The 25,836-nt window shown below is 41.9% G+C and overlaps 1 protein-coding gene across 1 annotated transcript in view; it reads left to right on the top strand.

Annotated features, from left to right (window-relative positions):
* The first annotated feature begins 9,380 nt into the window (after positions 1-9,380).
* Positions 9,381-25,836, top strand: part of FOXK2 (forkhead box K2) — a 45,799-nt gene continuing 29,343 nt past the window's right edge. Inside the window, exon 1 of the mRNA XM_059486072.1 lies at positions 9,381-9,874. Coding sequence (XP_059342055.1) covers positions 9,381-9,874 — 494 coding nt within the window. The remainder of the gene's footprint in view (positions 9,875-25,836) is intronic.

Below are 25,836 nucleotides of genomic sequence, written 5' to 3'. Positions count from 1 at the left end.
ACACTTGGAGTCCATGTGATAAGCTGGGAACAGGAACTCACCTGAACACACCCTCAGAAGGGTGGTACCTTTGACTTTTATTTTTTATTCCTGTCAGTGCTTTCATGTGGTTTGTTCTGTCACACCAGGGAGGTGCTCTGAGGCTGGGAACCAGTGGCAAGCCCAGGAAATGACACCAGCACTGCAAGCTTGGGATTGAGCTGTGGGCTGAACATTGATCTGGGATGGGAAACACCTTTTCACCTTGTAGGCATGCAGAAAAGCACTGAGGAAAAAGCTGATCCAACTATTCAAGATTATTATGTCAAATTATTCTGGGATCTTAGGCAAATAATACCTATTTTAGGTGACAAATGTAAAGCCTATTGAGCATTAGAAATAGGGTTTAACTTAAAATTATGGGATATTAAGGGTTTAACTTGAAATTATGAGCTTCCAGAATGCTGATTTTAGGAACTTTTTTCTTCATTTGCCTATTCTGCCTCATGCCTTCCTAATAATAAAAAAAAAACAACAACGAGGTGTTAAGAGGAAAAAAAAAAGCTTTGTGATGATACTTAGTAGATGTTTGAAATTCACTTGTTTCAAATTTTGATTACTCTTTGATATCAGATCTTTGTGGTGTAAAATAGCAAAGGTGAGTTCAGTATTGATGTGTTTAATGGTGAGTTGACACCAGGTGTTCTCAGAGAGGGTGAGTTTTGTTTTTAAAATTCTGTATTGGCAATTGAAAGAAAAAATATTTTTAGATACAAAAATGTCTCTTTTGGATGTCCAGTGATTCTCTCTCCTTCCCTGCTTCCATCCATCCTGATTTTGCTTTATTCAGCTACAGCTGTGAGTGATGTTTTTCTTCCCCTCTTGTGCACTAAACCCTGCCTCTGCAATTACTGCTACTGTTTTATTGGGGGAAAATTGCCTTTCGGTCTTCTCTTACAAAGGAAGAAAATTAATGGAATGAGATTTTCAGCTGCATTTACATCTCTGGGTTTGTGTAAAGACTGAACAGAATCACAGATTGTCAAAAACAGTTGATAAACTGTGGGAAAAATGTTATCTGTGGAAGGAATTGAAGACTGATACTGGTGTTAATTATAGGGAGCATGTTCTTACCTGTATTTGCTTTTTTCTTTAATCAGAATGGAGCAGAAATCAAAGGATGAGAGTGCATAAATCATGGGATATTACAGAAATACATTTTGTTGTACAAGGGCAATTAGGAGATTGAAAAGCCTCTGAGGTAGTGGGCTACAGTTGCTGTATTTGAATTTTGTCACACTGACACAAACTCAGTTCTAATGCTGCCTTCAAAGCTTGGCCAGCCTGAGAGAGAGCCAAATCCCCCTGCTATGGAATTAAGGAAGATATCTTTATATTGAACAACATTTCTCTTAAAAGCTGCAGAAAGTAAAACACACAAAAAGGTCAGGCCCAAAGGTCAGGCAGGAAGACCATCACTGGCACCAAACTTGCAAATAAAATCATTTCTGCAGAGCTCTGTACCAGTATATGACAAAAAATGGAATGATGTGTCACAGGTCAGTTTGCAGAATTGTGCTTACATCAATAATCTGCTTGCTGCAAATAACTTCTTACTAAGTGTTTTCTAGGGAGGAAAGCAGCCTTATTAAGTAAAATAAAGGCAATTTGAGTGAAAAGTGCCATTAGGGGTCTGATGAGGGAAAATACAAATAGTCCCTTGAAACTGATGAGGAGAAAGTTAAAAATTCATTAGAATCCTGGAGCTGCCAACACATTAATTAAGTTGTTGAATTGCTGAGCTTCTCAAGTCATCCCCAGCACTGACCAGCCCCAGGGCAGGGCCAACAGTCTGCAGGCAGGGCTTGTGTAGCTGCTCTATTTACAGACAGCTTCTAAATTTAATAGTAGTTTACAAATATATTTTGGGTTAGAAACTTTAATGGTGATGTGTGAAAGTTGACTGATTTTATGTTTGTGTCCTTGGTTGAAAGGGCAATGTGTTTGTGAGCTGCAACCTCTGATATTTCTAATCTATTTTAAACTCTCAGTTTCTGGTTTTATTTCTATCTAAGAATCCTGTTAGAAAGTGGCTGGATTTTATCTGCAAAGCTTTTGCACTCTGCAAGTTTCAGGTGGCACAAACAGCTTGTGAGAAGTCAAAAAAGTCAAAAAAGTCCTGTAGTTCTGTAGCTGATGCTGTGGAATGTGCTCTGCTGTGTACTTGATGCATGTTGCTGTTTTTCTCTAATGCTGCAGTCCATCCTCAGAAAAGCTTTAAGACCATTATAAAATTGTAATGTATTATGGTCTAGATATTAATTATACACATAGAAATGTTTCTCTTCATGTTAACTTTCCATGATTTCTCCTGAGCAAACTTTGCTCTTCTGTTGTTTGGGATTTGTTTTGTTTAGCCATGTGTTCAGGGGAGGTTTGGACATTGGGAAAAGATTCTTCCTGCAGAGATCAGGAGCACTGCCCAGGCTCCCCAGGGAATGGGCACAGCCCCAGGGCTGCCAGAGCTCCAGGAGAGCTGGGACAGCTCTCAAGGTGGGATTGTTGGGTGTCCTGAGCCACAAGTTGGGCTGTGCTGATCTCTGTGGGTGAGATATCTCAGGATATTCTGTGATTCCTTCTCCCAGTTCTGCACCTCACTCAGTGATTTGATGAAATGAAAAGCTGTGTGTTGCTGACTGCAGTGACTGTAACAATCACCAGCAAATGATTCCACATCCCTCTTGTGTTCAGTTCTGTCACTCCAAACATTCAGCTGCCCTGGCAGCAGGGATGCCCCACAGGAGGCCCTGGATGGAATAGGGGACACTTGGAAACTGCTGAGAAACTCTGCACCCTCATCACAGGTGGGTTGTTAATTTGTGATTGGAGTACAGTCTGTTGCATCATTCCTTTTGTGAGACTGAAATGAAAATAGAGTATCAAATGAACCACTGGCTAATTCAATTAGCAAAATAATTCAAGGTGGAGGAGATGGGCTTTGAAGAAGCCAAGTCCTCAGCAGAGAGATTGATTGCTGTGTTGAACATGTGTCAGTAATTACTGGCTCTGAGCAGCTTCTGCTCACAGACTCTGTGCTGGCTGTTCCTCACACAGCCCCGTGGTGGCCTTTGACTGATGAGAGCTTCATTTTTCTGCTCCTGACTGAGTTTTGTGGTGCCTGTGTTAATGTTCTGAATATCTGCTGAAGGGAACTTTGTTCCTCATGTGTGGTTGTGTTTTCCCCAAGGGTCTCACCTTTAGTTCTGATTATGTATCACTCAGGTGAATGTGTAGAAGTGAGTGACATCTTTCTGCCTCAATAGTCTATATTTGCAGTAGATATAAATTGGTTTTCATTGATTTTTTTTTCTTCTCTCCCTGTGTCAAAAAGACTTTGGTATTGATATTTGGGCAATATTTCTTTTTTTTTTAAAGGTAATCTCAGACCTGTCTGTGCTGTCCATTTTGTATTGCAAAGCATGTTAACATGAGTCTGAATTTTGAAAAGATTCCTGTCTCTCCTGTCAGAAATGTTTGTGTTCTCCCCTTGCCCTTCTGGAGGTTGCTTGAACACCTTGTGATTTGCACAGGACTCCAACAGAATCTGTCCACCACAACATTTGGTTGGGGTTTTTTTTCCTAAATAATTTTAAACAGCTATTTATTGTTCAGATATGTTCCCCTCCCAGAAACTTACACTATTGGCCTTTCTCTCTCTCTTTTATCAAAGCTTTAAATGCTTTATGTTTTAAAGATTAGCTGTAAACTTCCTTCAGTTTCATAGAAAAAACAATTAAATATGACAACCATTCCGAATATTTTGAGATTTATTAGGAAAATCAGAAAATCTTTGGGGCCAAACCTGAGACTGAATTACTTCAGTGTCTTGTTTTGTCTTCAGGAAGGACATTCTCAAGCAGCTCCACCTTATGTCAGTGTTACAAATGAAGCTGTGCAAGGCTGGTTCTTGGTAGATTTTGGTATAAACAGAGAACAGAGGTTGATTCTTGTGTTGGAAGATTCCTAACAGGGATGGAAAATGTCCTATTTTAAGTTGTTCAGGCTTTGGCTACACATTAAAAATACCAATGCTAAATACTTTATATGGATGTGAAAAGCAGTGCTGCTGTCATCATATTCCTTATAGGATATTTCTTTGTGTGCTTTGAATTCAGCCAGTTTCTTTATAGGATATTACAATATCTGTTTATGGAACATGAGGTTGTTCTCACAGTGCTTCTGCCTTATTACATTATTTCAATAACATTTGTCTCTAGTGAAAACAATTGCAATTTCTTAACCTTTGTGTAAAAGTTTTTCATACCTCAGTATCTCAGTAACTCTATTCTGAAGTTTGCTTTGTTCTGCACTTTTCCTGTTGGACACAGAAATATTTCAAAGACAGATATAAAGAAAAGTATGTCTTTACTTTTCACTGTTACTTTCTTTTTGGCCCTCTGTTGGCTGAGGAAAAGGCATTTATTTTAAAACAAACCCAAACCAAACTGATTTTGATAAAAACTTCATTTCACATTGAAATGACAAATTTCAATTAAAAGGCTCTGTCACAAAAAGAATATTTGAAAGCCTTTTTTTCTTATTGATTCTTGTTAGTTTACACTTGGTACTGGATTTATTTACCTTTGTTTATGTTTCATGTAGTTAATTCAGAGTTGCTGCACATTTCTTGATCCAGCAAAGAGGATGAACATTCCAATGCAGAAAAGGCAAAAGAACTTGGAGAAAATTCTTGCAGTAGAATTGTGGCTCATAACTGATAGCAGTTCCTAATGATCAACATTCAATCCAGTGAGTGCTGCACTGCTGAGATCTGGTCCTGGTGATGCTTCAGGACTTCACTATGTAGAACTCTTGGTTAGAAATGGGTAACAAAACTTCAATGCTTTTGAATCATCAGGTCCAATTTTAAACATAAAATAGAAGCCTGAAGAATAATTAACTATTTCTTTGGCAAAGGGCTGGGTTGCAAAGCAAGGGGGGTTTGCATTTCCAGTTAACAGACACTGCTGCTGCAGTTTCTGAAAATCCTTTTGTGGTAAAAAAAAAAATAAATTCCAGTGTAGAGTTCCTTTGTGAGGATTACCTGGGAGAGTGGAAGGGATGCTCTCTGTTCAAGGATTTGGGGCTGTGCCTTTATCCATCCCTCTGGTCACTGTTTACTTCCAGCATGCTCACCTCCTCGAACTGCTTGAGGTCAGTTATGTAATTGCTCTTTGCAGAAAAGAATTAATTAGCCTGATTATTTTTCATAGCTTTTGGATGGCTTCCCCACCTGGAGAGGAGCAATTCCTCTGTGGCAGGGAGTGACTGCTGAGCCAGAAGCTTTGTGCCTTGCACTTGTGAGAAGTGCTGACTGGTTCTCTGGGCTGTGTGAGGAAGCAGGCAGCCTGTGCATAGAATGCAGAGATAATAAAGCAGTTGCACAAACGAGCTGGCCAGCCCAGTGAGCTGCTGGGTGGCTTTGGCTTGTGCAGTGCTCATTGCCTTCTCTCCCAGGTCAATAGCATGTGAACAAGTGGTAGCTCAGGTAGCTGTGTTTGCCCTCCTCCCTGTTCCTTCTACAAAAAATGTGTTCTGGATGTCTTAGGTTTTTAAAGAGTATTGCACTTTACAGCTTTATTCCTTAAAGAAAGTCATCCATAAAGGAAAAAATGCTAACATTTGAGGTATGGTGGTTTATTTTCTCCTGTTATTATTAAAGTCACTTCAGAAACTGGCTGGGTGTATCTGGAGAGCTTCCCACCATCCCAGGCATTTGCTGGTTTCAATATTTTGCAGCAATTACACAGTGCTTTTGTAACACTTTCCCCTTGACCAAGAAGCATTTGTGAGAGAATGACTAAATCCCAGCACGAGTCCTGCTAAGTTTTACACACCTTGTTAAATTTAAGCATGTGAAGAGCTCCAGGATAGTTCCTGGGATTACTCAAAAATGTGCCTGTGGGTTTGAGGCTCTGCTGAGAAAGCTGGTACTGCTTACAAGGGGCTTCTCACCTTGGGAAAGGAAAAATGTGCTTGTGGGGTGCAGGGATATTAATATGGGAAATCTTTCTTCATTCAGTTGCACAGGGTCTGGTATTTGGAGGGCTCATTTTGTTAAATCATACATGAATGTTATTGAAGTGGTTCTGACAATTAGCTTTGTAGGATTTTGTTTACTAAAAATCAAATCTCACTGGAAGCCTGGGACACTTGCTGTAATAAAAAGATTATGGATAGCTCCTGATAGCTTTTAAAAGCTGTTTAATTGCTGGTTGTGTCAAAGTAAGCAATTAAGGTCACTTAATCTACTTGATTATTCATTATATTCCTCTAGTAGTACTCTGTGCTTGGGATCTGTGAAAATGTGCATCTTGGGAAGCTGCTGCACTCATTCATAGCCCTCAGAACAGGGCACATGTGATAAGAAAGAAAACTTCATTCTGTGGCAGTGCAAGCAGCTGTGAATGAATGCCCTGGTGGTGCTACAGCAGGAGCTTCAAGGAAAAATGAGAAAATCTGAAAATGTGTAGTCATTTAAAGGCAGGTTGGTCACATAAACCAGTATGAATGGATTAGCTCTTAGATGGTACTTACACATTTCTATGAACCTCAGGCCAGATTGGTTTAAGATTAGATGGTACAGGTGCTTCATTTCTGATGCAGTCAGATGCTGCTGCAGAATATGGTGGGGACTGGATAACATGGGGTTACTTGGCATGAAGTAGAAAAATGGAAGAAATACTTTGAGAGCTTGTTTAGTGCTAGTGGCCATTGCAGAAGTTTGTTGGGATGATTAAATCTTGGTCAGTAGCTTTGTTCTGTCCTGAGTACTTAAGGTGGATGTAAGGCAGATAGGGAAAAAGGCCTTTTGCTTTCAGTCAGCTGGCAGGGGAAAAAACAATGTGAAAGAGGATTATCTGCAGTTCAGCTCTGACATCAGGGCCAGGTTTTGTTCCACAAGTGGATTTTTGGGGAACCCAGAGACCCAGAACAGAGAGAGTGTTGTGTCAGTGTGAGCTGCTCACCACATGTTCCTGCTCTGTGCAGCACAGACCAGACCTGGGCAGGTCAGGGTGACCTGTCCCTGTGCTGTGTGATCACAAAGGAAGTGACTAAATCTGCTCCAGTTTAGGAAAACATGGACAGAAGGATCTCAGCTGTCCTCTTGAAACGAATGGAGCTTCTGACAAAGGGCTCTGGTGTTTGCTCTGCAGTGCTGCTCGTGCAAAAGCAACAGCCCTGCTGCTGTTCAGCTCCTTTCCACAGAGCAGCTTAGTGATGGTGGGACCCTTGGAAAGGAATTTCAGTGCAGACAGATTGCAGACCTTCAGCATTCCATGTCAGTGTTCTCTGTGGTGTTCTGCATGAACAGGACAGGATCTGTACCAGCTCTGTGAATTCAGTACTGCTGGTTATTAATGAATTAATACAAATGAAGAAAGCTGTGATTCACATAACGGCAAAGTAGCAGCAGCGCCTTTGAGTTCTGCAAACTGAGCAACCATCAGGGTGGTGAAAAGTGCTGCTGGCCTGATGGAACTTCACCTGGCTGCTCTCCCATCCTGCCAGTTTTCTCCCTCTGCAGGCGTGGGGTGTGTTAGGAGATGGCAATCCATGGGTAATCCCAGCCAGCAGGGCCCTCAGGATCCCAAAGCGATTGTTAGCAAAGCAGGCACAACATTACTGTTGCCAGCAGAGCCAAAGGATAAAAACAAGCTGAGAATCAGGGAGTCATAACTGCCTCTCTGATGCTCCACATTTGCTGTGCCAAACATATGTTGGTATAGAAGAAAGTCTGATTCTAAATACCAAAGTGTGGGCAAGATTTAACTAAAGTTTCTGTAAAAGAAACCAAAGCTCTAAACTGTTGCTATATTTTACTGCATCTGCTGTGCATGAGATTGTATAAATGGACTGAACCAGTATGGAATTATGTTGTAGCTGCCTATAAAATTGCTGATACAATGCTAAGGGTAAAACTAAGGTTTGCCATCACTTTGCAGGTAGCAGGCACCATATTCTGTTCCAAAGCATTCACAAAATAGTTCTACAGTTGAAGATCTATTGACTCAAATGTGCAAACCCAAAAGTTTCAATTTCAACATTACTGCTGGATGTTTGTTAGCAGGCTGACTGGTTTTTGGCGGAAGTGTAAAAATGTTTAATGTCTTCTGAATTCACAGAATGGTTTGGGTCAGAAGGGACCTAAAGTTCATCCCCCTGCCATGGGCAGGAACATCTTCCACCAGACCAGGCTGCTCCAAGCCTCATCCAGCCTGGCCCTGAACACACCTGGGCAATTATTTTTATTTATTAATAATTGTGAGCTTCAGTACTGTAAAAACCCCAAACAACACAACCCTTTTCTCAACACACCATGGTGAGTTTATGGAGCTGTTACCGTGACACCTTTGCAGTGCATATGTTGGTAAATAAGCATGAATACATTTTAGCACTCTCTTCACAGTTTATAGCCAAACGTGTTTAACTGTTTACTTTTCAGTTTTGACAGTGCCTCGTCCCTGGAACAATGAGTATTTGGATCAGGTATGATATTTTCATTGCAGATGCTGTATTTGTTGAACTCTGTAAAATTAATGCCATCTTTTTTGGTAGCCTGTGCCATTTTCAAGTGAAAGCCATGCTGTGGGTTCTCACTGAGTGTTTCCATGCTGTTACCTGTGCAGTGACACCCAGCACTCGGTGTCTGGTGCTGTGTCAGGTCACTCCCTCCTTATGCCCGGGTTCCTCTGAGGAAACTGGGGCTGAGCCGAGCTGTGTGCACAGACACAGCCTGCCCTACCTGGAACTGGACGTTTGAAACACTCTGCTGATTTTCCATGGATGTTACAAAACTATGACAAAGTGGCATTACCTTTAGGTTTAACATCACCCTCACAAGGCTGTCAGATCAAACTTTAGTTATATTTTTATCATTTGTTAATAATATGGTATTTTGAGGTTCAATTTGAGCATTTACCCAGCCCTCTCCTAGTGGTTCTTGCTCACCCTCTAGCACTATTCGTCTGTTTCTATTTATTCCATTTTCCATTCTTCCCCCTTTCCCCTCACGCCCGGTGCCGTTGCTGAGGGCGCTGCTTGCGGACGGCAGGTGCGGGGCCCGGCTCCCCGCCGGAGGCTGCAGGTGGCCGAGAGGGAGGGCAGGGGGTGCGGAGGCCGGCAGGGGCGGCTGTCCCGGAGCCGGCTCCGTCCCTCCCCTCCCGTCCCTCTCCTCCCCTCACGGCCGGCGGGCGGGAGGTGCCGCCGGGCCGGCTCCGCCCCGCTCCCCGCGCGCGGCTCCGCTCCGCGTTTTCCGGGCCGCGCCCCTGCGCTCGTGCGCCGACACTCGGACGTGCGGGGCCGGCGCCGCTCGCCATTGGCCGCGCCGCCGTAGCCCCATGGGCGTGCGGGCCGCGCATTGGCCCCGCGCGCTGTCAATCAGCGCGTGGCTGCGTCAGGGCCGGGTGCGCGGCCCCGTTCCCTGCTGTGTGCGGGGCCGGCGCGGGGCCGGTGCGGGCGGGGCCGCGCCTCGCTCGTCCCTCGCTAAGATGGCGGCGGCGGCGGCGGCGGCGGCCGTGGCGCGGCTCGAGGGCCGGGAGTTCGAGTACCTCATGAAGAAGCGCTCGGTGACCATCGGCCGCAACTCGTCGCAGGGCTCGGTGGACGTGAGCATGGGCCACTCCAGCTTCATCTCCCGCCGCCACCTCGAGATCTTCACCGCCGCGCCCCCGCCGCCGCCGGCCGGCGCGGACGGGCCGCCGCCCCCGCCGCAGGGAGACCCGGCGGGAGGAGCGGGGGGCGACTTCTACCTGCGCTGCCTCGGCAAGAACGGCGTGTTCGTGGACGGCGTGTTCCAGCGGCGCGGGGCGCCGCCGCTGCAGCTGCCGCGAGTGTGAGTACGCGGGGCCGGCGCTGCGGGGCCCGCCGGAGGCCGCGGGTGCACATGGCGTGTGACAGGCGAGAGCGGCCCCGTCCTGCCCGCGCCTCCGCCGGCACCGCCCGGCGCCGCCGCCGTGCCCTCCGCCGTGTCCTTCCCCCGCACCGAGCGGCTGGAGCGGCCCCGGGCTGGCCAACCGAGCCGGGGACAGCCCGAGCGCTGCTTGTCGGTGTCAGGGGAGCCGGCCGGGCGGTTCTGCACGGCCCCGGGCTGGCCAACAGAACCGGGGACAGCCCGAGCGCTGCTGGGAACCGGCCGGGCGGTTCTGCACGGCCCCGGGCAGGCTGGGGGAGTCCTGCAGCCCCCTCGGTGCTTTGGCACACCCGGGGGTTGTTCTGGTTTTGGTGATAGTTTCTGCTGCTTTGCCTGATTTGAGCATTTATTCTGATGGGTAAACTGAATCATCCACGTGAAATGCTTCTGCTGGCCTTAGCGTTTTCAAATGTTTTCGTTACGTGACAGCAAATGTATTAGGAGGTTTTAAACGGTAATACATTCCTTTGCCATTAGCAAACATTAACTGTCTGTGCAAAATGATTTTGTAGGGCAATACGTGAGGCCTGCCCCCGACATTTAAGGCTGTGTTGAACTGTAAATAAGTGATCTGTGCTCTGAGGAGTCACATGTAGGAAAAGTGAAAGTGTTTTGGTTTAGTGTATTTTAGCTTCCTTGACTAAGAAATAGCTCAGACGTTACGAGTGCTGTGCCTTTATAAAGCACATGCCATCAGTGACACAGCCTTAATGCCCTGTGAGCTTTTAAACTGTGTTCAGGATATTGATGGTGTGTATTTTCTGCTCTGTCGGCCTAATGTTAGTTTTGTCACCTGGTTTCTCTGTGAAAATCAAATTGTCTTACCTTGCTGCTTTCTAGGAAATGCTCATTCTGAAGGGCTTTAACAGTGCCAGCGTGTAGTCCTGGATATACTTGGAGGACTTGTTTGACCTTTAACTGTCAGTTCTATTTTTGCTTTCTGCTTTTAATATTAATAATTATTTGGCATGTGGTTAATCTGTATTTTAATCTAACGCCTTTATGAAGTGTAGATCAAATACTTTTTTCTTTATAAGCACTGCAGTATAATCTACTATTTGTAAGCACAATTGTGCATGGTCTGTGTTGATTTCAAACAGTCTAGAATTAGTTGCAGTAATTGAGTCAGTAACATTCTTTTAAATGTTACCTGAGGAAACATTTTAAAGGGGAAAAAATAAGTACTTCTTCATGCTGTCCACTGATTTGTAATTTATTCTAGTTCTTTCCATCAGTGTTGCTTTTCAAGTGGAAAGGAGATTCAGAAGGATTTTTTGTCTCACTTTTTAATTGAATGATGAAAAGTTGTGTGTAGTTAAAATTTCTTCGCCGGTGCACGTGGGTGGTGGTGCAGGAGCTGGCGTTTGCTGTGTTCAGAGGTGACACCGTTCCTTGGGCTGTGCACACGCAGTTCCCAGAGCTGCTGGAAGTGGTTCTCTCCTGCTTACAAACTGGAGCTGTGGGCCAGTAAATAAAAGGTGCCCTTGGCCAGGAGCTGGAGCCACCATGGAGGAGGTGAGCATCACCTTGGAGGGCAGGACGAGCCTGCAGCCCCAGAGTTACTCTGGTGATGAACAGCAACTGCTACTTTGTTGCTTTATTAAAAACAAACCTGTTTCTACAACACGGGTCTTACTGGGGATGAATGGGGAAATAGTAGTTTCATTATTTGCAAAGCTGTTTTTTTTGAACAGAAGTCTTCAGGCAAATTCAAGATACTCTCTCCTTTTAGGAAGTCCTTATTTGCTTGCTGATGACTAATATTGTTTGTAGTCCTGTTCTTGAGTTTTGTTGTAGATTTAACTGATCACACTGAAGGTGGTCTCCTGGATTTTAAGAGTCAAACTTGCTTCAGTATAATGTAAACATTAATTAATGGTTGAAGTGTGATGGGAAAGAAAGTAGTTTTGGTGTGAGCTCAAGATTGATGATTGCCAGCCTCCAGCTCAAGTAATCACCAGATCTATTTTTGTTGTTCTTTAATCCTTCTCTGTTGCCAGTAATAAATATGCTTTGCCTATGACTTCACAATCATCAGAAATTTTAATGGCAGGTGAAGTTCAAAAAATTCAGGGTGGCCTGTTCCTTCTGTTTAAGTGATGCTGGAGACCAAGAATGGGGGGTCCATCTCTGTTTTGTCTGATTATTAATGACTTACAAAGGTGCCCAGTGCAATACTCTTACAGACTTTAAATCTCTTATTTGCTTGTCACTAATAATTGTACATAGTTCCAGTGTCCTTGGCCTTTTTTTGTTTCAGCACAGTGTTTAAATTTGACTGCATTAATAATGTACTGAACTCCTTGTTTTTGGAAGGAAAAAACAGAAATGCACCTTGGTAGTCTCCTGCAAAACACACATTTTAAACATCTGGGGAAATTAAATTATTAATGTTAGAGTATACACTTACCTGTAATAAAGGCATCTTTTTTCTGCAGATAGAAATGTCATGAAACATGGAATTACTGTGCCTTAAGATAAATGTTCTGGTTGCTATTTTTAATGCCTCCCTGGAAGCCTCACTGGCAATTCAAATGTTGAAGTTATCAAGCAGGAGGTAATAGCAGTGGGAAGTGTGTTTTTGTTTTTGCAGTTCTTGACAGACTCCCGTCCCTCCTTGTGTATGTACAAACCAGCTGTCATCTTGTGAGATGAATCAAGTGGGGGTGGGGAGAAAAAAGCCATTTTTGAGTGTGTCCAGCAAGGAGCTCTCCTGTCAATGTCATGGCTCACATGGGATGAAAGAGGTTGCAGAGGCTCCTGCTCAAGACACTCAGATCAAAACAAGAAATTCATATTTCTACAGCCACCTTTGAGATGCACAGACTGTCCCTCTCCATTCCTAAAATTCATGGTTTTTAATTGCTTTCATTTGCTGCCTGTGGAATTTCCTTGCCTTGACTGAAAGCATTGTTTGGATATATTGCTAGGTAAATCATAACATCAATATTTGCTTTTGAGGTGCTTGGCTGGAAAAACACCTTTTGTGCTGAGCAGAGCAGTGGTTGTTGTCAGAGCTGTTGTGTTCAGCTTTTGCAGAGGCAGGATTCCAGCCAGATGTAACTGATACAGCTGGAAAAACAGACAGACTTCTGGGTACAGCTTTGCTCTGAAGGAGTGCTTTTGTTTTGGTTTGATTTTTGGGTTTCTGGGATGTGCTTTGTGCATTTGAATTCACAGGACTCAGGACATCTTGGACTCATTGTTCTGAGGCAGTCTTACTCATTTTGACAAACCCATAGATTTTGTATTTTAGTCATTTCTTTTGGTTTTGCTTTTGTGGAGGTAATTTCTGATTCGTAAACAAGATGCCATGAACATAGGAGCAGCATTTTTAATTCACATCACAGATGCATTTAGTCCATGACCTGCCTTAGGAGTGGTCAGTAGCAGATGCCCAGGAAGGAACACAAAAATGGATTAATACAAATGATTATGTTTCACTTGCTTATTCTTTTGGATTTAAAGTCAGGGTTCAATTCTTTTTGAGTTAAAATAATTTACTGTTTGCATTTTTCCCTCTCTGATTTTAGTAGTTGAGTTTGGGTAAACCTCCTCTATCCACCGTGTCTTTGGATAGTGAATTCTGCAAAGTAATTGGAGCCCATGTTGGGAAAAATACCTCTTTTTGCTGAGTTTTTGGAACCTGATGCCTGGTAATTTCATTTGATCCAACTGAAGCTCTTTTATAGTAAGAGACAGTAAATAACTCTCCCATTCTGTCATTCATTCTGCAGACTTCTTTACATTGCTGAGTGTGGGTGCCCTTACAGTAAATGACATCAAATACGTTTTACTTGAGCTTAACATTTACTGACTAATCCTAAATTAAGCCTGTAGCTAAAAAATAAAATTTAATTGGTTTGTATTCCTTTGATTTTCCTCCTGGTAATACAGAGGGCTGAATCAATAATTTTAGCTTGGTGTTGTAATCTGGAGCTACAAGCTGGGGTTATTGCTGCCTTTCAGCAGGAGAGGTTCTCCTGCTGATGAAATCTGGTCCATTCTGAACAAGGATCAAGTATATCTATTCCCTGAGTCAATTCTTTGGAAAAGTTTATTATGTTCAGCGTTACCTGCTCAGGAAACAGATTGTAAAGAGCCTCAAATACATCAGTGCACTTTTTTCTGTGTATCTAATTGCACTTACTTAAGTTGTGTGCAAAGCTGTGATGTCTGTGTGGTTGGAGCTGTGACTGTGCATGTGCTCCATGGAAATTTCTCACTGGAAACATCTGTGGTTTGGCTTAACATGTCACCTGGAGGTGAAAGGATCATGACATTTCCTTGGGTAGTGTTCCATGGTAGCTGAGGAAGAACATGCACTGCTTGGGTTTGGGTTATGATTTATGTTCTAAAGGTTTTCTTAGGAATAAACAGATCCTTTGAGCAACCAGGCAAAACACATGCTTCAAGGAATTGGTGTTAATCTATCTTGCAGTGCTGTAAGTCCCTCAGGCCATGGGGCACCTGCTTTTTCCCTGCCCTGACACCACTTTTGACAGAGGCAGCCCCTCAGGGTGACAGCTGCCTGAGAGCTGGGGAGACCTTGGGACTGATTTGTGTTCAGGGGTGTGTTTGGAGCCTCACACCAGCTAAAAAACTATCAATTACAGATAAAACTATCAATTACAGATAAAACTATCAATTACAGATAAAACTATCAATTACAAATTACCTCAGAACATGCATTGCTTGGGTTTGACTTATGGTTTATGTTCTAAAGGTTTTCTTATGAATAAACAGGTAGATACTTTGAGCAATCAAAAAAACACATGCTTCAAGGAATTGGTGTTGATATATTTTGCAGTCTGTACTGCCAGAGTGCTGTAAGTCCCTCAGGCCATGGGGCACCTGCTTTTTCCCTGCCCTGACACCACTTTTGACAGAGGCAGCCCCTCAGGGTGACAGCTGCCTGAGAGCTGGGGAGACCTTGGGACTGATTTGTGTCCAGGGGTGTGTTTGGAGCCTCACACCAGCTAAAAAACTATCAATTACAGATAAAACTATCAATTACAAATAAAACTATTAATTACAAATTACCTCAGAGCATAAAACTAAGGAACATTGGACTTGGCTGTGACTTGACAGACTGAGACTCCAGAAACTTTTATTTACTGGTCCTGTGCCATAGTGACTAATAAGGTCAGCAGGGCTGTGTTTATAGGTGGGTTTTTGGTTACTTTAAAGTAGGATTTGCAAATGTCAAGCTCAGTAGAAGCAGTGTTCTCAGTTTAGCAGATCTGACTGAAGAGGAGTGTAGGAGGAAGGTAGAGCACATATGATTTGAAATGAAAAGAGAGATGAGCGGGAAGTTTCTATAGTAATAATTTGTGTTACAGTTGTTTCTGTCATCTCTCTCTTTTTTCATATTTGCCTCTAAGTTACACCTTCTGAGTTAATTTTTTATTTTATTAATAAAGCAGTGTTGCAAAATGTCAGACACCAATCAGGTAATTAAGGTAAAGCTTAAACAGTTTATATTTGGATTAATTTGCACTCCATATGCTTTTTCAGTTGGTATGATTGATATGTATATGAAACATCCTTACCCAATTCTACTGATGCTACAAATGTTCTTACATCTGTAGGAAGTAGATTTTTTGTGTAATTCTATGAAATACTACAAACTTTATAGTCTGTAAATTTCCTGTAAATTTCTATGACAGAAGCAAGATTAGTGTCATTTTGGTTTAAAGGTGCAAAGTCAGTGTTAAAACTGTCTGCTCCAAGAATCTGCAATTAAAAGAGTTTTGAGATTTTTATTTCAGTTAATAATGAGGTTGGAGAGATGCAAATTAAATAATTCTTTGCATTGATTAAATCAAAATACCAAGGTGCCATGTTTGAGTAGGATGATACACTTAATCAATAGCAAAAGTAGTAAGTTAAATGAACTAATAAAGAAAATAAGTTAATCTTTCACCCTCTCTTTTCAAAATAAATGTGTGTTATTAATTTGCTTATAATTAGGTAAGGACACTTACAAATAATTATTCTTTCATGAAAGGAGATGTGTTTTAGAGAATAATCTTGCTGTGGAGGAGTTCTGCTGCTGTTGGGTTTTTCTTTTAATTTTTTTCAGCATGTGCAATTGTAATGGACAAAGCAGAAGGTTATTTACAGTCATGCCTGAGCCATTCAAAATAAGATGATGCTTCTCATTTGCTGCATTTTTTAGTAAATGCAGTAACTCTTGAAGACATCTCAAGTCACATTAACTTATATAAAATTTAAAAATACAGGGAAAAATATCATTTCAAAGAGAACCATGTATTTGTCATGTGGTGTGAGGCCATGGCTTTTGCAGTTGGGACTCTCACAACAGTTCACTAATAAGCTGCTGTCTGTGCTGAAATCCTGGGAAGGTGGTGGCTTTATCTGCTGCCTTGCTTGTTTTCATGATAAAAAGTTGATGTGTAGTGACATTTGTTTCCTGCGACTTCCTGCCTTTAAGGAGTTTTTTGACCTAGATAAAGCAGTCAGAGGGGAGGAACCATATTTATTCTGCAACTATTCCACTTTGGATGGTACAGGAAATAAATGTTCCCTTCTCCAGTTAAGATTCCCTCACTGAAGGGAGCTGAGGCTTCAGTGAGTTACAGAGCTGGTGCAAATTTTTTGACACATCATCTTTTGTAGGGCAGGAGAAGGTCTGTGCATGGTTGGAGTTTGTTTTTTCACAGTTGTGGGTGTTTGTTTGTGTGATTCTCCGGCAGCCCTGCACGTGCTGCTCTGTCCTCTCAGGTACTGCCAAGCAGAACCTTGGACAAAGCAGGGTCTGTGTGTGCTGGAAGGAAAAAAAAATTAAGTATTCAAAACTTTAGAGTGTCTTAATAAATATTAATATGAACACACCACCTTTGTGTTTTTCCATGTGCAGCAAATGAAATGAAAACCATGAGGAGATTGGCAAACAATTCTGTCCATGCTGATCCAAACATTCCTGTTGACCTCAGCAAGGAAGCTCCTGTGGACAAGGATGTGCAGGGAATGGAGAGTTTGGAGAGCCAGAGCAGTAAAGTAAAAATGCCAGAGTCCTGTCATTATCAGGGTGTTATGAAGTGGAACAAAATTAGTATAAAGTTGACTGGAATTAATTTTAATTCATTGCTGGTTTAAGGCTTAACTTTAAGAATTACAGAAGGAAGCTCCAGCCAAAGCCTGGCTGAAGGCAGGAGTGACCTCAGTGTTGGATCAGAGTGCTCAGCACCTTGTCCATGTGGGCTCTCTGGGGATAGCTGGAACTAGATAAAGTGCTTCAGGTAACTACAATCCCATCTTGAAAAAAAATGTCTGCTGTATTCCCAACAGCAGAACTTATGGAATGCACAGGGTGGTGGGAATAATGTGATGCACAGGGTTAGAATAATGTGATGTACAGGGTTAGGGTAATGTGCAGCTTAGTGCCAAATCATGAGTAGAAATACCTAAGCACTACTGCATTTTTTGTGGTGATCTGGAGTGAATGCAGTTACTGATAAATATTTAATACACAGGCTGGTTAGAATAATGTGCAGCTTAGTGCTAAATCATGAGTAGAAATACCTGAGCACTACTGGATTTTTTGTGGTGATCTGGCACAAATGCAATTACTGATAAATATTTACAGTGTTGTAAACATTGTCCTCACAAATAATGAGGACAAAAAAATAGAATGACTCAATTTAATAAACCCCAGAACTATGACATCTGGAAAAGTACAGAGGGCAGAGCTATAGGGTGGGAAACTGTTCTGAAAATTAGCAATAGAGTGAAAGCCATGACTGCAGAGGGATCATGAGATGCTGCTCTCAGATGATGTGTCCAGGCACTGATGTGATGACTCTGTGGAAATTGGGGAGTGGCAGCTGCTGCTGCAGCTTCAATCATTCTGGAATCAAATCTGTGGTAAAGGATCTTGCAAAGGATTTCAGTGCAGGGTTGCTAAAAGGAATTGAAGGCTGGAAGAAGTCCCAAAGAGTGGGGGACAAGAGGGGTTCAGTATGTTTGTTTATTCAGAAGGACTGTGGGGTGCCTGGGTCGGTGTTTATGGGGCTGAATGAGAGAACTAAAGGCTCTCTAAGGGTCACACACAGGTGTGAAAGCACAGGCTGTCAACTAAATTGTCAAGGTTTGAATGAAGCTGTGTTGCTTTCAAGAGTGCTGGGATATCTATCTCACCATCTTCCTCTGATAAATATATCAAAACCAACCATTTATACATATAAATATATAAAATTAAATATAAATATATACATTTTTATATAAATATATCAAAAATAAGCCCCAGTGCAGAGCATGGTGACATGTCATGGTTTACCTTACAAGAGGTAAAGCTGAACCTTCTTTACTTCCTCTGCAAATTTTTTTTAATAAACTGTCATGGGGTTTGATACCATTTGATTGTATGTTTTAACAGAGTCAATATTTGTCTTGGCTTGAAATTAAAATTACTTCTAAGCATCAAACATCCAGTTGCATATTTGTTTATTTCCAATTGCCAGTAGTGTTCTCACACTGATGTTGTTGCTTTTGTTCACTGTGTCATACTCTTCATATTGGAGGACACTGTACAGTTTCAGAGATAATTTTTGTGTAATATAAAGTGATTCTGTGAAAAGTTTTGTTCTTTGAGTGAGTCTTAGATACAGCTCAATATGAGACAATTTTTGTATAATATAAAGTGATTCTGTGAAAGTTTTTGTTCTTTGAGTAAGTCTTAGATACAGCTCATGGGCTATAAGCCACTTAATTCTTGTCTTGATAAGAAATCAGGCTAATGTATAATGGAAAAGGTCTTTACATCTTGTAGTGAATTTGAATTCAAGTTTTTTTGATTACTTAAATGAAGATTAAATGTATGGTTCTGCTTCAGAAAGTGTGGATGATATCATTTATTGATAGAAGTTCTTTTTAAATTCTGAATTTCACTGATGTGTTCCAATATGGGAGCAGGTATTTTGCCTGCCCTTTTCCTTCTTGGCTTCCTTTTTTCCCTGTCACAGCTGGGAAAAAGTAATTTAATTTCCTTTGAAACATCAATTTCCTCAAAAAGCTGTAGCTGAAATGTTGGTGCTTAGCACAATGTACAATACATGTTTTACTACTGTAAGGTAAAAGTCTGATTGTTTATGAGATATAAACACAGTTAGCTTTTGTTTGTTTGTTTTAATGTTCTCTTTGTTGTTTTTAGAACTGAGAATACAGGAAAAAATTTATTTATCACTTTGTGTTGTCCTCTGGACATATTTGGGTGTTCTAGGCAGAATATAACTTGAGCAAGCAAGGCCTAGACATGTAGTTTATACACTTCTGTAGTATTATACATATAATATATATGATATATAATATATATAATATGCAATATATAGTATATAATATATAGTATAAAATATAACATAAAATATAAAAATATAATACATATGCAGTGCAATTATATATACACACAATACAATTACATCTACAATTATATATAATTGTATATTATGCAGATATATATATTATTGTATATATTTCTGTTGCTTACAACCAGTGCAGTAAACACGCAAGGGGATAGTTGAGAAGGATAAATGACAGAAACTGGCTCTTACAGAAAAGAATTTCCCTCCTTGGGTGATTCTGCAATCTTCTGACCTTTCTAGGCAGGTGAATGCCTGCAGAGCATGGAAGGGGACAGAGAAATAAGATGTTAAAATGAGTAAGGCTTAGAGAAGAGAAGGGTGAATTTATTCGCATGAAATTCTCTGTGGGGATAAGTTTATATTTGAATCAGAGGAAACTGGTTATTTAAGTAAGTAAAAATCATGGCAAAGAGGATAAATGCTCTCAGTGGGGTTGTTGGGGCTGCCACAACAGGGCCAGGAGTTGGAGTCTGATCTGTGTGGGTCCCTTCCAGCTCAGGATGTTCTGTGATTGATTTTAGCATCACACCCCACAGAGATGAGAAAAATGGGAGAGGGGAATTCGGTTTCTACATGGGAGAGATGAGGACACAGATCAAGGTGTTTTGCTTTAGAACATGGGCAGAATATTCTGGGGTTTGTAGTTGTGTGAAGAGAACTGGAAGGATGAACTGGGAGTCTTGAGGAAAGATGGAAGATTAAGACATCGCAAGTTTAAGGGCTGAGCCTGAGAGGCAATGCAGTTGTTATTAGAAATATAATCATTAACCTAATGTAGTGTAAGGAGTCTCAGATTTGGGTGTTTCATTGGGGAAATGTCATTCAGAAGGATCTGGGCTCTCACATTTTGGTAAATTGAGCTGTGCTTTGAGCATCTGAGCTAATCCAAGGTTTCACTGCTGCTGCAGGGGAGCTCAGGAGGGAAGGTTCTGTTTTCTGCAGTGCTCCTGGTGCAGCTTGGGCTGCCCTTGGTGCTCATCAGATGTTCAGATGCTGCTGCTCTCTGCTTTTTTTGCTATTTTTGGGTGCTTTGCTGTTGCACTGAAGTGGCTCACACAGAGGTCTGGCAGGCACTGGAGTACATGGTGGGCCTGCACAGACTTTGGGCAGCACTCAGCTGGCTGGGACTTGTGGAATTGTACAGTAAGGAGTTGCATTTATAGGAGCTGTTTGTGCTATATGAAATAAAAATGGAAAGGAAAAGAAAGATTTGAAACAGTGAAAGACCAAAACTAATTTTGGTGTATTAAAAAAGCACCTGTAATGTAATGTAAAAATCTTTCAATCCTAGAAGTTCTTGTGACAGCATGCCTTTTGGTAAAGGAGTATGTTAAATTAAAAAAAAAAATTAAAAGGTTAACCTTAAGTAGACAGGATGCTGACATAATTGATGGTATCATACCTTTGGTTAATCTGTGCTTCCTGGCTCTCTGTTTTTATCTCTCTGTAAAAGTGAACACACAGAGAAAACATGAAGAAAAAGGGGGTATGGGTTCCTTGGCTGTGGATCATCTCATAGCAGGGGACAGAGTTAATGTGTGCTCTGCATTCCATGTATTGAATCAGCCTGGCTCCTGCCTAAATCCAGGCTTTGCTCCACTGGTCACCAGTCCAGTTGCTGGTGTATTGTGCAGTAGTGGAGTTATAAGCTCTAGGGAAAGTTGCACATAAAGGATACAGTGCAGGTAAAGTGTATTTTAAAACATTTTATGTGTGGTTTTTGTTTGTAGTGTGTGTGGGTCCCAAAAAAAGCCCTTTTATCTCCAAGACTTCTCTACCTGTAAGGCAGGCAGGTGAGTGATTGGAGTTTGTGCAGCATTCTGTGTGGACTGCCTGAAAGGAAAGCATTATTTTGAAGATAATTGTAAAAACTTGACTGACTTTTACATGTCTTCATGGCAGGGGCTACATGTATGGGATGGTGCTTTCTCAGGAAATACATAAATGTGCTGAAGTTGACAATTCAGGTAGCTCCCATGTGATTTGGTTTTCCTGTGGTGTCTTTTGAGGGCCTCAGCTTGATAGTTCATAGAAACATCTCAAACAAAGGTGTGATTTGGAGAGAGCTTTTGCTTCAAATGCAGGACAGCAAATCCAGAGTGCCATCAAAGGGAAAATCATAATAATTCAGTGGAGTTGATCCAAACTACTGGGGTAGGAGGCTTGGAAGTATCTGTGCATGGGATTCCTGCCCTGATGGAACTGACAGCTCACCTTCACTCTGAGCCCTCCCAGGGATGCGGAGGTGCAGCATTTCAGGAAAAACATCCTTGCAGGAGGAGCAGATGGTAACAAATACCAGCCTTCCTCTCTGTGCAGTGTTTGGGGGGCTTGGATGCTGACAGAGGTTGGTAGGAGTGAGTTCCTTAAATGATCATCAGTCAAAGCCCTGTTTATCACTTGCACAGATGAAAGCAGTAAATAATGCATTAGGCAAAGAGGTGTTCAAGGAAGTGAGTTGTTTTCTTTCCTTGGGTGTGGGGATGTGCTGGGTGTGCCTGGGTTAGGCTCAGATAAGGGTCTGGAGGTGTTTCTGTCTGATCTCCCTGGCATGATCAGCACTCAGTACACTTATTTTGGAGAAACCAGCCAAAGCACTTGTGTGGTGTGACCCAGGAGGTTTTTTTGTTAGGTAGAGGGGCTTGGTGGTTTGGTCCTCTCTGCCCTTTCATATTACTGAACATTTTTGCCTTGAGTAGCATTAGGGGCTGCAAGGCAAACACTGACTTTGTGTTCAAATGCTATGAAAATCCTGCTTTGGAGAGGATGCAATCATTCTGAACTTTATTAAAATGACTAGATTGGGTGGTAAGATTCTCATAGAATGATGAAATGCATTCTCATGCAGCCCTACTCTCAATGACACCACCAAGATCCTGGCAGCACTTCTGCAGCTGCACCAGGGTGGAAGAGCAAATGCAGCAGTTTGAGGTGGTTCCCCTGTGCTGGGAATGCAGGTTCTGAAATGAATGCAGGGCTGATGTCTCAGTGTAGGGTGGGCTCTACAGTTTGTGGTTGGGTACAGAATTATTCAGCTTTCTAGATATTGATAATTAACACAGACATTTAGGACCTGGAAACCACAGTGTTTCAGTTAAAATGTCCACGTGACGGGCACAGGAAAGAGATGCAATAGGTAAAAACCACAGGAGAACTTCAGTTGTTTGTTTATCCTCTTAAATTGAAATTCAAGCCTTTGTTTTTAAAACCTTTTCCTGGTATTGGTCAGCCCATAAAGCTGAGAAATGCAACTAGTCTATGAATATTCACCCTTTCTGTAACAAAACGTCATTGGAACTGAGATTCTGCCAGAAGTCTGTTAGAACTTTAAAAAATATTCTGTTTTCTTTATTTTTTCCTTTGTTTTCTTTTTTGAGATTTTTTGTAGCCTAAGATACTGTTTTCTTATATAGTAATTTTTCCTTAAATACATCACAGTATATCGGGAATATTACCTCAGAAAAAATTGACACTAATTGTTAAACATTCAGAAGATAAAATTAAAAACCTCATTCACAGCTGGGAGGAGAGCTCAGATCCTTCCACCTTTCCGTGTTTAAACACACAAGGTAAATTCAAAGCAACTCCTGATGAAGATTTGAAAGTTCCTTCATGAATTTTGGCCTGTTGTGAATGGCTTTTGCTGTCTCCTGCAGTGCAGGCAGCCAGAGCACTCAGTGCCAGCACACCCTTGTACACAGATGTTGACTTTGCTGTCAGTAGTGAAATAGCCCTGCTTGTTTTATGGGGTGGTTATTCTGAGGTTGGAAGATTGTTGAGCCTGGAAGAGATCACTAACCCCAGCTTGCTACTTAGCTATAAATAAGTTTGGTCTGCTGTGGACTAGTAAGTACTCAGGATTCTTACGTGAGGTTGTTCACTCTTATCAGGGCTATCAGCAAACTGGGTGGTTTGAAGCCTTTAAAGCAAAAAAGCATGCAGGCCTTGCAAAAGAGTCAAAGAAGCTTCTGAATATAAATAATTCAACCCTCAGCCAGAAGGATAAAATAAAAATCTGTAGAAGTTTTAAGTTTATGGATAGTGTTTTTAAGTTATTTTGGTTTAATAGTAGCTGAAGGAAAGATTATTTGTATTTGTCTGTGTGTGTTCTTTGAGTTAGCTGCAGTGTTGCTGAAAAGTGTGCCATAAAATAATTGAGCTTCATCTGAAGAGCTGGAAAGCTTGGTTACATGGAATACAAAATAACCAGAGTGTGGGAGAGTGTGACTTTACAGGGAGAAGAAAACTGAGTAAGGTGGTTTAATCAAAAATGCTGGTTGTAAAAGTCAGGCTTTTCCACAGCTTTTGAAATGAAAAAAGAAAAATCCTGCTGTTGTGGAAATGAAGCTGGGAGATGGCAGTGTAGGAATGTGTGATCTGGGTCTCCTGGTTTGGGAGGCAGGGTGTGGTTTTGGTAATTCTCATCATAATCACACTCTGATTCCATTCTTTTACTGAAAGCTGTTGGTGTGCATCATCCCCAAGGAAACTCTGGTTTCTGCAACTTGTTCTTTTTGCAATAACCTTTGATATTACAGCATTTGGTGGTTTTCTTGTTCTTCCATTACAATTCTTTATCTGGAAGGTCTAAGTAGTTTAGGGTTAATTACTCTCAGTTGATTGTAAGGCCCAGGGGGTTTGGGAGCCTGTTGCAGTGACATTACCCTTCAGCTGGGACATCCCTGGGCTCTGCTGAGGGAAACAAGCTCTGTGTGTTTCACCAGCACACTTCTGTCCTTCTTGTGACTGTTCTGTTTTTATGGGCGCTGCTTGTTCCAGCTTTCCCCAGGAGATGGAAAGAAGGGAATACGTACAACTGCCCTGTGTTTTCCTAGGGATGTTTTGTGGTAAATAAATTGCTGACTGAGAACATATTGGCAGTGTCTGACACAGAAATGAGCTGGACTTAGCAAGTTCTTTGCTGAATGAGGGAGACTTTTATTTTTAAATCCGAAAGGTCCTTAGATACTTGTGATGGTTCACACCATCTTTAAGCCATTAGAATAACCCTCTTAAAGATGTTCTAAAAGGAGACAGGATTTGACTTGTGCAGGTAATGATTTAATACAAAAATACAAAAGAAAGAGCAATCACTGTGGGGTATTTAAAGGGAAAATACTACATGGTAGGTATTAAAGAGGAAGTGAATATTGGGTGCAGAAGGGGCTGATTTGGGCAGCAGAGGGGGTGATCCTGCCCCAAAGGATGCTGTGGCAGCAGCAGAAGCAGCATTGTGACAGGAGTGGGGAAGCAGAGCTGGCAGGTGTTTGAAGTCACCTATTGGAATTCCATCTGAATCAGGTTTTTTCCCTCCCACCATGCTTTGGAGTCTTAAAAATCATCATTGCCTTTCACTGTCACCTGGGCCATGTGGCATTGCTGTGTTTGAGGTGCTGGGTGCACAGAGGAGCTGTGCACAGCCTCAGAGCTGCTGAGCACTTTAAATGTGCACAGAGTGGCCTCCAGCAGCCACAGACACTCCAGAAGTCATTTTATGTAATCTTAGATAAACTGAGCCTGCTGCTTCTAAAGGTTGCTTCACACTACCACTGGTTATATTTAATATAAGCCCTGAAGTGAGTTAGTGCCAAGCAAAGCATTGTTTGGAGTATGGAGAAATAACCTGGGAGCCAAAATTAGCCTGAGCTGTGTGCAGTGGTGTGTGTTTCGTCAGGGCTGCCCAGATCATGTCGTCCCTGAAGGCAGCACATTCAGCTGGGGATGTTTGAGCCATTACAACATGGAACATGCTGGGGCCTGGTGCCAGTAACACACACTGAACATATGACCAGCACATGCCCCCATCAGCCTGGGCCATGAATTATTTACTTTTTGTTACAAGCTGTTTATTTCTGAGGTTTTCTCCCCTCTGTCAGTATCAAGCACTAAGCCTTTTGTTTCCTTTTTACTTTTTTTCTTTCTTTTTTTAAAATCTTTTCTACTCTTGCTGTTGATTCTGTATTTCTAAAATTCTCTCCACCACCCCCACCCCTATTTTGTTTGTGCTCATTTTCTTAGGATGCCATCCCAGGTAATGCCATTGAAACTGTGGAGGCCAGTCTGATTATTTTCAACTTGTAATTGAGAGATAAAATGACCTTACACTTAATCTTTTGGGACTTGGTCTATATTCATTAGTTAGCTGTGATACCTCTTCTCTGTGTCAATTTTTCACTGTTATGTTTCACATCTGTGAAATGGCAAGGTTTTTCCCTCATCCCCTGTCATCTTTGGTTAGATAAATGATGTGAAGCAGACACTCCATAGGCCTTTTCTGATTTTAAACTGATTTTTGATGACAGCTCAAGTTCCCAGACTGCTTGTGACTCTTCATTTGTAGCAGCTCTGTGCCGTGGATTCTGGTACAAAATGAGTGAGCACCAAGCCAGCCTGATGGGCTGGGAGCTCTGGAGAGCAACAGTAGATAAAACTTTAATGTACATACAAATATTCTGCATCTTTGCTGTGTGTTTCATAACATTTTAGGGAGTGTTACCTCTT

This window comes from Ammospiza nelsoni, chromosome 19 (assembly GCF_027579445.1).
Source record: "Ammospiza nelsoni isolate bAmmNel1 chromosome 19, bAmmNel1.pri, whole genome shotgun sequence".
NCBI lineage: Eukaryota > Metazoa > Chordata > Aves > Passeriformes > Passerellidae > Ammospiza > Ammospiza nelsoni.
Note: the sequence above shows the minus strand (reverse complement) of the source record. Positions and strands in the feature narration are given on the sequence as shown.